This window comes from Ischnura elegans, chromosome 6, assembly GCF_921293095.1.
Source record: "Ischnura elegans chromosome 6, ioIscEleg1.1, whole genome shotgun sequence".
In the NCBI taxonomy this organism is placed as follows: domain Eukaryota; kingdom Metazoa; phylum Arthropoda; class Insecta; order Odonata; family Coenagrionidae; genus Ischnura; species Ischnura elegans.
In genome coordinates, this window is record NC_060251.1 from 2,383,463 (window position 1) to 2,399,043 (window position 15,581).

Here is a 15,581-nt window from a genome sequence, read left to right on the forward strand (position 1 = left end):
ATATTCCTTGTGGGAGTGCTATTAAGTTGCATATCTTATAATTTTCTTAATATATTTCATTAAAACAATTGTCATCCTCTCATTACTTATTTTTACTACCCATTTTTTTAGCTGATTCCTGAAAAGTATAATCCAACCGTCATTGGGCAGAGAACATTTAATCAATGAATTTGTTGCTGCATGCAGCACCTTTTAGTTACTTAAAATAATATTTTTTATTCATAAAAAGCCATTCCAATCATTACAGACCCTGAAACCTGAAAAAAATGGCAGGTCCTCATTTAGTGTTTTTCCGCATTTAGTGTTTTAAATTTTGTCCCCCCTGAAAAAACTTAAATCAGGATTCTACTGTACAGTAGAACTTGTTTGAAACATTTCTGAAGGCAGTGGCGCAGCGAAGGGGGGTTTTTGGGGGTTAACCCCCCCAGAGCTCAGATAAATTTTAAAGTTTAATCCATTTTACTAATCTGGATCAGTATTACTTATAGAATAAAGATAGGATTTATCAAATATCCCTCAGAAAGCCATAAAACTCACCATTTTGAACCATAATTCTTCAAATTTTTCTGGAGGAGGGCCCCTGCAACTCCTGCTTACCTGGTAGTTATGCAATATCCCCACACCCGTAAGTATTTGTTTCGCCTTAAACCCCCCTAGCCTTAATTCCTAGCTGCGCCCCTGTCTGAAGGGACCACAAAAAATGAATGTACTAACCAGGAAAACATGCAAATGAGGAAAGTAAATAATAGCAGTTGGGGTAATTGCAATCTGTGGAAAAGTCATCATAATTACAATTACTATCGGTAGTTCTTGTAGGATCGCCTTCCTGAACTCTTTTCACATTTAAAATCAAGAAAATGAGCAATACATTTATAAACAATACCATTTGAATAAAAATCACAGTGTTTCAAAGATTTCCCTACGACATTTACATGAAAATGGCATCAATCTCCCGTGATTAATTCGATTAAGTTTTTTTTCATTTTATTAGTTTCATCCTTAAAGCTAATTCATGTCTTCTTTCTCACAGCATACTTGGAGAATATAACGACAACCCTGAGTATGTCAATTGGTCGTTTTTAACCCTTTTGCTGCCAGGCCATTTCAGGTGGGAGTACTGCCAAGGCTATTTTCCGGACATTTTAACATTTCAGATTTTAAAATTTTTCACCTACTTAATTTTATTTAATACGTCTAGATTTATTCCCAACACTTAAGGTATATTTTTATATTATAACCATAGATAGATTACGGGGGTTTACTTAAATTACAGCCGTTGAAAAGCCCACAATCACAAAAAAGGTCAAATAAGTCGGCCCCTGGCAGTTTTCGCTCAACCCACCAGTGGCAGTAATACGGTTTAGCATCATAAAAATTGGGCAAAATTTTATGGACCTTACGTTACGGCAACAGCTGCACACACTCGCTTCTGGAATGAAACCATATCAAATGTTATATAGATCGACATATCGAATTATAACACACAACATTATCAGATTACAACATCATTACAAGAAGATTTTTATATTATACAGTTGAAATTTAATTTTAAAATTTGTCAAATGTCATCAGCTTTCTATTTCTCATGCAGATATCGAGTATTTTTATGCCAACAAGTTGTAAGCTTTGCGTGGAGAACCAAAGCGTTGTCTGCTCCCGCAACTGTTGTCAAGTGATGACACACACACTCCATAGCCTCGACAGCTTTAGTTGGATAGAGTGGGAATTGGATAAGACTCATTTCCTTCCTCAGCATTATCTTCATCACTTCCATTTTTGATTTCTTTCAACTCCTGTTCGTGAATTTCATCAATTAACATGGTTAGGCAAACAGTTAGATCACCATCACACTCACAACACTCGTAGAAATTCACCTCTCCAGCAATCAGACACCACTATTTTTGGGGAAAAGGAGTAATGGAATGGCACATTCGAACTTCACGCTTGCTTGCACCATTTAAGAAGAACATCTTCCAATTCTGGAAATTTCCCATCACGAAAGCACTTTCGCTTTTTGTCACACACACTTAGGATTTTTTCACAGTTTCTCGCAATCACGCTTAACCCATTGGCTTAGTATTTTTTGAATGTTTTCCTTACCGAGGATTACGATTTATTTTAGCCAAATTCTTTAAATGAATAATATTTTTTATCTACGCAAATAATGTTGCTATTTACTTGAAATTTTCATTTAGCTACATTAAAACCATTTAAAACTTTTATTTCATTTTTTGTTAAAATAATTTTGAATATACAAATCGATATTATTAACAATAGCAAAAATGTAAGTTTTTACAACATTAGGGTAATTTCCTTCATCAATGAAAATGAAAGGCATTGATTGCGATTCGTTACCCACCATTAGTGTATTCATAATATACACCTTATTTGGTTTTAGAAATACCGGTTTAGACATATGGCATGGGTCAATTTTATCCTCATTTGAAAAAGGTTGGCACCCATGCGATGTGACTCCACGTGACGTCACAGGGACCTAGTTTCTATACGAGTAGTCAGGAGTTTTACATTGTCTGAGATTACCAATGCATGCATGAGAAACAGAGCTCAGGGAAACATCTCTTAATAATCACCTATTAGAACTGCCTACGGTTGGAAAGTTTCCTTCGTTTGATAAGGCATTAATAATCCTTATTTAAGCCAAGCGCTACCAGATAGGAGGGTTCTCTTCTACCTGCTAGCATCCTGCGTCGTATAAGCGCTCAAAGCCTCACCCAAAGGTCAGCTCACTTGCGGCAGCGGGAACCAGAACGACGTCACACGGAGTTTTCCCGGCATTCATACCGTATATCTCCGAATATAGTCCCCCCCCCTAATTTTGAGACCTCAGTTTTGGGAAAAATTTTAAAATGCAAAGGAAGGCAATTATTCTGTGGTTAGCAAGTTAAGATTCTAGAGTCGATAAAAACTATTATTTTCTATGAAGATTAAGAACAAATCTGTTCACATATTTTCCATCACAACAAAATAACTATACCTAAAACATGTTGTGATCCATTGCATTTATCAGTAATTTATAGTTCCTTAACCAGATGTAATGAAGAAATGAGAAAATTTTTTAAGTATCCAAGGCTATTGATTTTTTTAAACATTCACAAATTATTGATATTTTTGATTTCCAAATGACTACAGACAATGTCAACATATAAGCTTTAACTTGAAGCCCATAAACAGTATTGCATTTGGCCCTGAAACTTCCTTAGATCCAAGGTAACACACCCATCTCAAGTCATCACAAATCCAAGTGACTAGAAGAATTTAGGAAATCTAAATAAAATTGTGTTAAATAAATTATAAATACAGTAAATTCCGGTTATTACGCGCCTCACTTTACCGCGGTTTCGGATATACCGCGGGTCTCACCATGTCCCCCGAAATGATTACATTGACCTTTTTTTTGAGGTAGGTAACTTTGTGTCTACCGACGCGTCGCATCGGCGCTACTTCAAGCGACTGTATTAACGCGGTTGGCGATGTATTCCATACATTGTTTCGTAGCCATAAAAAAAACTCGATAATTCCTGATCGGTCATTGTGTCTTGTGAACTCGAGCTGAAAAGTGTGTTGCACGGCTATAATAATTTTCGAGATTCAGGGAGATTGAGATAATTCTCTTTCGTACGTTCGCACCACGGCACTCAAACCAAGGTAGGTACTCAATGCCCACAGGCTTCGAGCATTTAATGATGAATGAGCTGTTTTACCTTTGTCTTAGGCTTAATATTAATATGAAAATTACTTTTTTACGAAAATTTTCATTGATTTTAGGGTAAAAACGATGTCTGCCAAAAGGAAAACTTACACAATTAAAGAAAAGTTGGGCATAATCGACAGAGTGAAACGCGGTGATTCAAAATCAAGTTTATTCAGGGAGTTTGGTGTTCCTGAAGGAACTATTCGTGGTTGGATGAAAGAAGAAGAGAAATTACGATCATTTGTTGATAAAGTGGATGACGAAATAGGACTTGATAGAAAAAAGACCAGATTGAGTGCTGCTGGTGATGTGGATGAATGTTTGTTTACGTGGTTTGTTCAGAAGCGCAGTGAAGGTGTTCCATTATCCGGTCCACTTTTACAAGCACAGGCAATTAAATTAAATAAACAAATAAGTGGTGCTCATGATTTTGTTGCTTCTGCTGGCTGGCTATTGAGGTGGAAAATTCACCACGGGGTAGTGCAAGTTAACATGCAAGGAGAATCTCGTTCCAGTGACAGTGAAGCAGCTAGAGAATTCTGTGGGACTTTACGCAAGATGATTGATGAACGTGAGTACACTGAAGAGCAATTGTATAACTGCGATGAAACCGCTCTCTACTACAGATTGCTTCCAACAAAATCACTTGATATTAATAAGTCGGCAAATAAATCCGGAATAAAAATGAGCAAAGAAAGAGTGACTTTATTACTGTGCGCTAGCAAATCAGGAAGTCACAAGTTAAAACCTCTGTGTATTGGTAAAAATCGAAGTCTTCGGTGCTTCAAGCACGTTAATATGACAGCACTACCCATAAATTACAAAAACAGTCAGAATGCCTGGATGACTCGAGACATTTTTTTATCTTGGTTCAATGAAGATTTTGTTCCATCGGTTAAGAGCCACTTAAGATCAAAAAAGTTAGAAGAGAAGGCACTACTTCTGTTAGATAACTGTCCGGCCCATCCGTCTTCTGAGCTCTTGATATCGAGGGATGGCAAAATAGTGGCTTCGTTTTTACCAAAAAATACGACAGCTCTTATTCAGCCCATGGACCAAGGGATAATCAGAGCATTTAAAGCCCACTATCGGCGGGAATTGCTCACTAGTGTCATAAATTCAGAACTGCAGGTACAAGAATATCTGAAAACAGTCACCCTGAAGAACATGGCTTATAATATTGGTTTGGCATGGAAGAAAATAACTTCAGCTACAATCCTAAATTGCTGGTCAAAGTGCGAGTATACAGCGGGCGATAGCATGGAAGACGAATACGAGTTTTTGGGTTTCACAAAGAGGACGTTATTCCGTTATTTATAACTTGATGGTCACCTTTAGTATGCTAAACTGGATTACACTCGATTATAGTCCCCCCACCTTTAATTTGCCTCGGCCATTTTTGGAAAAAAAGGGGGGACTATATTCGGAGATATACGGTGCTTAGCCGTTGCGTTTTCACGCGCTTGAAAATTTTCACTTTCCATTTAACACGTTGCGTGCCAGGGTATTTAAATTCCTGGGAACGCTGATTCTGGGTGGAGGTGTTGAGATTGGAAATATGTGCCTATTAAGGCGTAATGCCTTTGATTTAAACATGGTTAAAAAGCTAATGTTCAGAATATAACTTTACCCAATCAAACGTAATGGTGCATCAATTCATTATGAATAACGAACAACAACTGAAAACGTACCAACGCATACGTATTGTATGCTTTAAAACTATTTAGGCTGACGTGCCTAAATGACGAGAATCTTCGTCATTCGTCCGGAACATTAGGGAAAAAAATGACGAGGATTCTCTATCCGTACGCAACGTGTTAATCACGAAAATTAGATATTGTCATTTAAAAATCTAAAAGCGTGAAATACGTACTCCAGGAGTAATAATCTTTCGATTTAGGCAATAAAAAAATAATAGGAAACCACCCTATTGTTGTAATAATGCAACAAAATGAAATTTCAAAGGTAAAGTTGGAAAAAGTAATAGTAACATGCATATTTTTGAATATATTTCTTTGTAACAGTGATCATTTCACTTATATGGAAGCAATCAAATGTTGAATTTCATTTCAGGAAATCTGTTAAAAAAATTTGACTAGTCAGTTCCTTGAGTGAAAGTTACCATCATACTTTGTTTTTATTGCATATTTAATGTCAAATGTATTTTTCTGGTAGATACGTGCTATTAACAGTTATAAAAATTAACATTATTGAATGTAAATTTCATTACCTTCATAGTGTTTTTGGTATGAAAATCCTTGAAGCATTTGGGTATATGAAGTGCAACACAGCACTGCTTGCACTCCCACTGCCTTTCACTCTTTTTTCCTCGCCATTTGCAGACTTCACAAGCATGGGAAGGGTTCTTTTTCGCCGGATTCGCTGTTATACAGTGTGGAAAATGAGCCCAGTTGGCAGCTTGAAATCTTACAGGCGATGGTCCTCCTGATGCTGGGCGCCCTCGTCTCTTGTATTCCGACAGTGTTACATCCTCCAAATTTTTTTCCCCAGATTTTCTCCAAAGTCATCAAAGGGCACACTTTTTTTTGTTAATTTTTTTGTACAACACATACGCATTATAAAGCACTTCGTCCATGATTTAAAAAAAAAACCTTCCTATAATCTTTGGCACAGCAGCGCATTATCAGAAAAGAGGCCAACTGCTGGTCACTGCATTCATTTGCCCGTGTTGATGGTTAAGAGATGATACCTTCAGAATAAGACAGACTTTTCCGTCTCAGAAAATGTTAAGAGAGCAGACGAGGATGTATGCTTTACCAGCACCTTCTTATCACCATTCCTATCGGAAAAACAGCCAAAAATGCCAAAATTTCTCACTTTGAGTGCGATGCAGCACGCCTTCCCATTATCTAATTGCAATAATATTTTACAGGATATGTTTTTACACCAATTGGCATAAAATGAGGGGGCATTCTGAAAGAAATTCGAAAAATCAAAAAATAAGGACCACCCTAGTAGTACAAGCATCACAGTGCAATTGCAAATGCAAAGAGAGGACATGAACTCTATTCACTCCTTCTTATGGGATGCTGCATTCACAGAAGAATTAATTTAAAGTTTCGATGCAGAATTGGTCTTCAATGGGTCCTGAGTATCCAATGAACGACCTTATCCAGCTTATTTGGATCCGAGGTATTCTACCCAACCATCCCTAATGAATCCCATCTCTGAACACAGAATTGACTCCATAGCCGAGCTAAATAAAATTACTATTAAATCATAGTGTTATAAATTTTCCACCTCATTTCTTGCAATGTTTATGATATAGAAATAGGTAATACCGTATAAGCGCGTGTAAGAGGCGCACCTTTTTTCCCACAAATTGCAGCCGAAAATGAGGGTGCGCCTCTAACACAAACTTCTTATCTTCCCCCTCCCCTTCACCGGTCGCAAGTCTAAGGGGAACTGAGTGGCCTTGGTTTTCAGTGTGAGTCAGTCATCTGTAATCCTAGGTCAAAAACAAGATGCAGGCAGGGGAGTTTCCCCCTAAGTGACCTATTTTTAAAATGCTCTGGTTTGCTTTTCTTGTAAGCATCGCGCCGTCACGTCGGTACCCCAGAGGTGAACATGGAAGATTGCGCAGGGTTTTTCGCTCCGTAGGGCACACTAAATTTACTGCCACGAGTGGGCATCTCGCGGCATTTATACTGCATATAGCAATCGGTTATCAAAAGTAGAGAAACGCGTATTTTTGAAGGACATACCTGGTTAATAGTCAATATCTGTCTTGCCGAGTAATTTCCATTATGCTGAGGACCTGATTTTCCAAAAATCATCTTCAGACGCTAATATGAGGATTATTGCAACTGAAAATTATATTGGTGTCAAAACCTGCGCTTTAAAAAATTGGAACGAGTGTGTTCATTGTTGGACTAAATTGTGGATGGAAGAAATCAGAAATGCTTTTAAGTGAAGAGCGCGGAAGGAAAGGTCCAGGTGAAGGAGCGCGATCTCTGTCTTCGAAGCAAGCAACGAAATACGCACTCCCTCCCCTCCGTATCTCAAGCTACGAGGCTATGAGCGAAGGAGCACGGGAAGAACACGTCCGATCTTGCATGTGACGTCGTTGCCTTCAGAGCGAAGGGGCGATGCCGCAGCAATGTGATATACGCAGTTTGCATTGCCTAAAGTTTCCAGTCCGTCTCGTCTTGTTTGAATGCGCTTATGCTACGCTTGTTTCTTCCGAAATTGTCTTATTTCGACTATTTTGAATATTAGTAGCCTTGTTTTAACCATAAATCTTTGTGTCAAACAATTAGAGCTTAAAAAACTTAAATTCTGTCAGATATGCGTCGCGTTAGATCTCTTTCTTTTTTTGAACCTCGTGCGTGTCATACAATTATTGAAAGCTATCGAGATATCTTCAGGCTCAGTAGATGACTCACCTAGCATTTGGCCTCCATAAACTGGGAGATCGATCAAGGTCAGTTGGTGAGACAGGGTAGGGATGAAACACGTTTCCATTGTTCCCCTGTAACTTGATGTTTTCCTATTTTCCTGTGGGGTCTCGTAAAGGAAAAAAACGGCAGAGGCATTGGCTGATGGAGGGCCGAGTGTGGTTCCGTTAAATCTATGACGTGGTTATTATCCCACGGCGCAGAGATTGCCCCGGCGCTGAGATTGTTGTCCAAGCTCTTGGGAAGGTTCATGCTATGTGCCTGTCGTGTTTTGCCTTAAAATTGTCCACGGCTGCAATTCTATAGCAATACTCCTGCGAGAGCAATTAAACAAAATTGTTCGTGAATAGGACAAGCATCGTAGAGCAATGGCATATGCGAAGAGAGGATCGGAACTCTTTCTACTCCCTCTTATGCCACTAATTAGTATTGAAAGAGAAAAGTTCGATAACTGTCGAAATTCCAGGCATACGTCTGCAACACCGCGCGATAGGATAAAAAAAAAATGCCGCAAAATTTTTTTCTTCATAGATGCTCCGATGCTCAAAATAGGGGTGTGCCTCTTACACACGCTTATACAGTATTACGAAGAATCATATGGTAATATTATTAAGTAATATTAATAAGGATTATATAAGAGGCATATACCAGTATTTTAATAAAACCGAGCTTATATGGGCAACTTGACTCAAGCTCCTAAATGAGTAGTCAGTAGTCTCCTAAAAGAAAAAAGTCCTTTCCTTACCCTCTGAGGCTGGAAAGTGCCCCCACCCCTCGGCCTCCCCCTCTGGCTGCATCTTGGCTGCGAAGTGCCCCCTCCAATCAGCGGAGTTGTCTCTCCCTCAGGCTCAAGAGCACTTAAAAAAATTTCCTGAGATTGTGTACTGTCGTCATCATCTCCAGATGGGTTTATCTCAAGAAGCGCATTAACTCCGCATTTACACAATGGGCAAACTGGATAACTGCACCTGAGCCAACGATCAATGCACTTGCAATGAAAGGCTGTAAAAGTAGAATGAAGAAACATGCATTCTATTACAACAAGAAAGAGGTCACAGTGGTAAATGTACACAAAACTCTGGGGGGTTGTGGATGGCAAAATCAATGTGGGGTTAGGCTAAGTAACTTTTAGGAATGTGGTGTTCAAATAATCAAACTTACAAAATACCTCAAATAATGAGCTTCTTACGCTCTTAGACACTTAAGGACAGAAAGTAATCAACTATGTACAGTAACCGATGCCGCTAGGCACGGTTCATGGGCATCTAAATCGGCATTTACGAGGTAGGGAAGGCTTATGTAATTTTGTGTGAATGTGTGTGTGTGTGAATTTGAAGTGAACCGCGAATGACCCGGTGCTGTATTTTTCCACCCCCACCCCCCTCCCAGGATTCTTCCGCCTAGCAAGAGTGGAAATTTCCTATGTGTACGTGATTCGCAGCAAGTTTACCCCACCCCACAGCGAAAGAAGAACACCTGCACATAGCAAGCTGAAGGTGATGTAACCCGCCAACCCCGCCCTCCACAAACTTTGGCGAAAACCCCCCTCCCCTATTGAAGAATCAGAGAACCTGCAATCCCGAATTTCCCCTGCTTACCCCAACTCCCAGAAAATGATCCACGGGGCTATAAAAGCTGAGTACAGCCGGCGACAAAAAGACTAATTGGCTTGGGGATGCGGCCGGAGGCTCTGGTGGTCAACTAAGGGATTCCTGTGGGCGAGAGAGAGAGATGCAGCGAGGCGTGGAAGTTGACTTTAATTAATTACAGCGGTAGCTAGGAAAGAGGAGATGAGAGGGAGATTTCCAGCACGCAAAATAGAGAAACGTCACTCCACAACGCCCAGTGAAGAAATTCTCTCATCCTACAGCAAGAGGAGACGCAGCAACGTTGACCGGAGCCAGCCAAGGAAGCCATCTACATCCGCAACTCAGAGAGAGCAATAAGTACTCCAGCCAAAATACCCCTCCCCCCCTAAATTCAGAAGACCCCGAAGAGCCCCATTTCCCCCCCCACTATTCAAGATAAGAACTATGTGATACATTCCCGTGCATTTTTTTATATTTTTTTTGCCGTACCCTTTCTCCCCCCCCCCACATGTGTGTGAATGGTTAATCGTAGTTATTAGGACAGAAAGTGATAATTTGAAAGTGACGTTTGTCATTATTCGACTATTTTGTAGGGATGGGTCGAATAGTAGATTTCTCGAATTCGAATATCGAATTCGAATATCAAATCATTGCTCGAATATTCGAATACCTCGAATTTCGAATACCTCGAATACTAAACTATGAATGTGAGAATGTTTGACTAGGTCGCCTATGCAGCAGGAAACCCAAGATTTTGGCGAGTAATTGTGATTGCCTTTAAAGGATTCAAACAGGAATTTAGCTGATTAATGGAATATTTTAATTTTATGTAAACAATAGGGTAGTTTCCTTCATTAAAGAAAACGAAAGGCATTGATAGTGATTCGTTACCTACCATTGGTGTATTCATAATATACAAATTATTTGGTTCTAGAAATACCGGTCTAAACCAATGGCAATGGTCAATTTTATCCTTATTTGAAAAAGGCCACATTGGCACCCATGTGATGCCACTCCACTTGACATCACAGGGACCTAGTTTCTACACGAGAGGATAGGAGTTTTACATCGTCTGAGGTTACTAATGCATGCATGAGGCACAGAGCTCAGGGAAACATGTCTTAGTAATCACTTAGGTATTAAAACTGGCTAAGGTCGGAAAGTTTTCTTCGTTTGATAAGGTAAGGTTTGGCAAGGTATCAGCGCTCTGAGCCTCGCCCAAGGTCACCTCAAAAGGCAGGAGGGGGAACCGGAAATGCGTCACACGGACTTTTCCCCATCATTCCCACAGACGCGTCGCATTTTCGCGCGCTTCAAAATTTTCACTTTTAATTTAATCGCGAAAAATAGATATCGTCCAATAAAAATCTAAAAGCGTTAAATACGTACTCCAGGAGTATTAATATTTCGATTTTGGCAATAAAAAAATTATAGGAAAGCGCCCTATTTGAGCATTACGCCAAAATTCTAAGCCCCCGTCGTATTTCTTCGTCTTTCCGGCATTTATTTTCCTGCGTAAAATGCTTAAATAAAGTCATAAATACGTCGTGTTTGGTCTTATTCTTTCTTAAATTACGCGCTTATTACTAATATTTCAATCCAATAAAAGTGTAATAATAATTGCCGAAAGTCATTGTTAGACACCTTTCGGGCTAGTAGATGACTCATGCGGCAGTTGACCTCCAGAAAGGGGGAAATTCAAGGAGGTTGGTAGAAAAAGGTCAGCGGGTGAGAAAAGGGGGTGGGGGCGAGACACGTTTTTATTTTTCTCGCGTAACTAGATATTTTTTTCGAAGCTAAGGTCTTCGTAATACGATCTCTGCGCGAGGTCGGATCTTTTGTTTGATATCGGAGAAGAGGAAATCGTCAGAGTGGGTGAGGCGAATGCTGAAGGGAGGGGATAGCAGATCGTGGGAAATGCGCCAATGTCACTATCCCACGGCACTGATTGTGAGTTCCTCCCTGTGGTAGTTATATCTCCTGGGGAAGATTCAAAATAAGTGCCTGTCGTTATTAGCCACAAAGGACACATGGTAAACACCTCGTCTAATTTTTATCAAAAGATGAATGCGGGAAAATGGTCAGTGGGGGAGAAAGAGTGAAGGGTGAAACTCGATTCTATTATTTTCCGGTAACTTTATATTTTTTCGAGGCTAAAGTCTTCGTAATATGATCCCTGCACGAGCTGGGACCTTTTGTTTGATTTCGGAGAAGAGGAAATCGTCAGATTGGGTGGGGTGAATGCTGAATGGAGGGAATAGCGGATCGTGGGAAATGCGCCTATGTTGCTATCCCACGGCACTGAGTTACTCCTGACGGGGGACACCTGGGATTCTCGGATTTTTTCACCCTATCAATTTCGGTTCCCCATGTTGAACTCTTTTCACCGCTCTAAACCGCGAATTTGATATAGTTCGTCAGCTTGCCTAAAACGGCGCTGCATGCGCTAAACGACTAGAGTTCTCATTTTTCTGAGTCTTCTACCAATGACGTGCGAGCGAAAGCTTATGACGCGAAATTCAAAATATTCGAGGTATTCGAGACGGTACCTTTGGCATAACTATTCGAGATTTCGAATATCGAATACTTTCTGATATTCGAGGTATTCGAGTATTCGCGGATACTATTCGCACATCTCTACTATTTTGTTTTCTTTTACGCCAACATTTGTTAAACAGAGTTTTTTTTTTATTGTTCACTAATTTTTGTCACATGGTATTTAACTGGCCAGTAGCAGAAGTTTAATTTTTTTTATGCAGAAGAACAATTTGTTTATGTGTTTTTTATTTCATTTTCAAGTTGAAGTGTGTATTAAAAGTTTTGTTGAATTTGTAAATTGTCACGTAAGCCTTCGTTATTTCGTGCACGCCAGCCTCCATTCAGCAATTGAAACCCACCCCAAACCTACTTTTCCATCTTCGTTTCCCCCACCTTCCCTTATTCCCGAACCACGACCTGCTCGCCTTGAGCGAACCCTCCAAAAAATCCTCCCCCACCCCCACATGGCACGGATCATATGTGATTCTCTTCAAATCCATAGACAAAGGTTGGGTCTTACATCTAGGCTTGATTAAATTCTTTACCTAATACTTGCACAAAAACTTCTCACTGAATTTAAGATTGTAAATATAAAATATTTATTAGTAATGATGATGTCTCAAGGAGATGAAATCGAAAAAGAATGCAAGTACATAGAGTAAAACTTTGACTATGCAGTTGGAGGGATCAAAATATAGGCAAAGTATAATTTCAAAGTGCATAAAATCAACAGCCGGTAACGAGGAGGAGTATTCATTATAGGCAACCCCCGCATTTTATTATTAGAAAACTTTCATATAATTTATTTAAGCTCTGATTTATTGGGATTAATACCGTATTTGCACGAATCTAAGACGAGGTTTTTTTCCCTCGCAACTCCTGCAGAAAAGAGGGTTCATCTTAGAATCAGATGCAAAATTTTTGACGTCAAGCGGGTTGCATAATTTACGTCGGAAAATTATGGACACCTGAGGTTGCCACCTGATAGCAATACAACGAAAAATCAACGTCAAAAATAGCTTAACAGTAATTTAGCATATTTCATTTTGCGTTCAAGCAAAAAAATTCCATTTTTGGGCAGCAGGCAGAGATTCGGCGCGTGCTGAACAGTCACCGGGTGCACTTCTGCAGAGTCCGCGAGATTGCCTGCTTTACCCTGGGTTCGGCTCCATTCAAGTTAAAGCTCGATCAACTCACAAAATGTTCGTGTGATTGGTTACAATTTACCTAAATTTTAACCTTAAAGCCTCAATGCTGTAGTGGGATAAACTGCTACAAAGTCGTCGCATTTTTCTCAGAGCAACGGTAAGATGGCAACATGATTTGCCTCTGATTAGAGAAATCGATTTAGTTGTGATTCCGTGCCTTTCAGAGTATTACGATGGCAGAGAAAAGAAATTATTACACTGCCGCTTTCAAAAGAAAAGTTATTCAGTGGAACTTCGATCTATCGTACCCGTATTGATCATTTTCCCGCATTCATCGTTTGCCGTTTCTGGTCACATATAAGGTTCCATATAGACAATGTAATTTTTTCCCGCATCTCAAAAGTATCGTTTTTCCGCATTGATTGTTTGAAGATCGTGATCCCGACGTATAATTTTCCCACATCAATCTTTTGACGAAAATGAGACGAAATAAATACAATGTGTCATTTATGGCTAATAACTACAGGCACATAGATTAAATATTCCCCACGAAATGAAATCACCATTGGGAGAAGCTAAAAGCCTTGGGGTAGTAGCATAAGCGCATTTCCCAAGATCCGCTATCCACCTCCATACATCTCTCGCCTCCCCCCTCTGGCGCTTTCCTCTTCTCCAAAATCAAACAAATGGTCCCAGCTAGCGCAGGGATCGTATTACGAAGACCTTAGCTTCGAAAAAGATATCAAGTTGCACGAGAACAATAGAAACGTGTTTCACGCCCCCCTTTTCTCACCCACTGACCTTTTTCAGCCTACTTGCTTAAAGTTCCCGGTTTCTGGAGGTCAACTGCTGCATCCAATCACCTATTAGCTCAAAAGGTGTCCAACAATGAATTTCGGCAATTGGTATTATACTTTTATAAGGCTGGAATATTTGCAATGTGCTCATAATTCAAAAAAGAACGAGACCAAACACGACGTATTTCTAACGTTATTTAAGCATTTTTAAGCTGGGAACTAGTTGGAAAAATACGATGTGTGAGTATCGCGACGATGGGACGCGACCTCTTTTCTAGCTTCCCCCTTTTTCCACCTCTCGCCACCCACCACCCACGTGCCGCTGCATTGGCGGTTTACTTCTCGTCTTATCACCCTTCCTGTCACGCACCCCACTCCACCTCGCCTTAGGCGTGAGATCCGTGCAGCGTCAGCAGAAGGCAGCCTCTTGGGTGGCCGCGAATGGGGAAATAGAGATATCACGCAGAGAGGCGTGCTATGAGAACGGCCGTTGGAGTTGCGTCCACGAAGAGCACGAGAGTGTGTGTTTGGTGACTGTAGAGCACGGACGTGCCAAATAAAACCTGCTTTGAGGAATGTAGAGTTTCCTTTTAACTAACCCTGCCTTTCCCTGATGCTATCGATATACTGAACCTTACAGATGGTGATTTTTGGTGAAACTCGATATCCTCGTTGCTGAGCTTCTCGGCAGTTAATGCGGCATTTTTTCCGAAAACGGAATATCAGGTTATTATCAGTTATCATTTTGCGAGTTATACCATAAGTCTCACTTGCCAGAGTTACTGACGAAGGGATATCTTCTCAGGATATTTTGTTCCTCCCTACTAACAATCCGAATTCATCCGCCCATTTGACGCTACGCTAATTAGAGAAGAATGGGTAAGTAGCCCTATCTTTGGGACAATTAATTTCATGGTGCAGTCATATGGTCATGCTCCACCCCCTGCAGTATGCTCTGTGTACGCCGAACGCGATAGCATAGCTCGTACGAGTGGTTACCTACTTTCCAGGGTGGCTTGCCTTCATACCACGGAGTGTTTTCCGTGTGGGTTTAATAGAGTCAGGTTTCATTTTCACTAGTTTAATTTTATTCGTCTTCGCACCATGGCCCCTCCGAAGAAACTATTAGTCGAATCAACAATAAGACCTAAGTGTCTCGATTAAGTACCACTATTCCTGTCATTACGCGCCAAAAATCCTGCGTTTCCTGGGACATAGGCAACATAGCCAAACATTCGCGCATTGCTTGTTTTCCCCTAGAAAATTTTTTTCCCATAGTGGAGTTCCAAAAATGGGGGGGTCGTCTTAGAATCGTGTTCGTCTTAGATTCGTGCAAATACGGTAAAAACCTTTTCTTTTTTATGAATTCACTCATTTAG

At 40.2% G+C, this 15,581-nt stretch overlaps 1 protein-coding gene across 2 annotated transcripts in view; it reads right to left on the reverse strand.

The window, feature by feature from the left end:
• LOC124160405 (E3 ubiquitin-protein ligase RNF13-like) overlaps nucleotides 1-15,581 on the reverse strand; it is a 130,455-nt gene that overhangs the window by 18,898 nt on the left and 95,976 nt on the right. For both annotated transcript variants that reach the window (XM_046536241.1, XM_046536240.1), the window contains exon 8: nucleotides 8,876-9,132. In XM_046536241.1, the coding sequence (XP_046392197.1) occupies nucleotides 8,876-9,132 (257 nt within the window). The remainder of the gene's footprint in view (nucleotides 1-8,875; nucleotides 9,133-15,581) is intronic.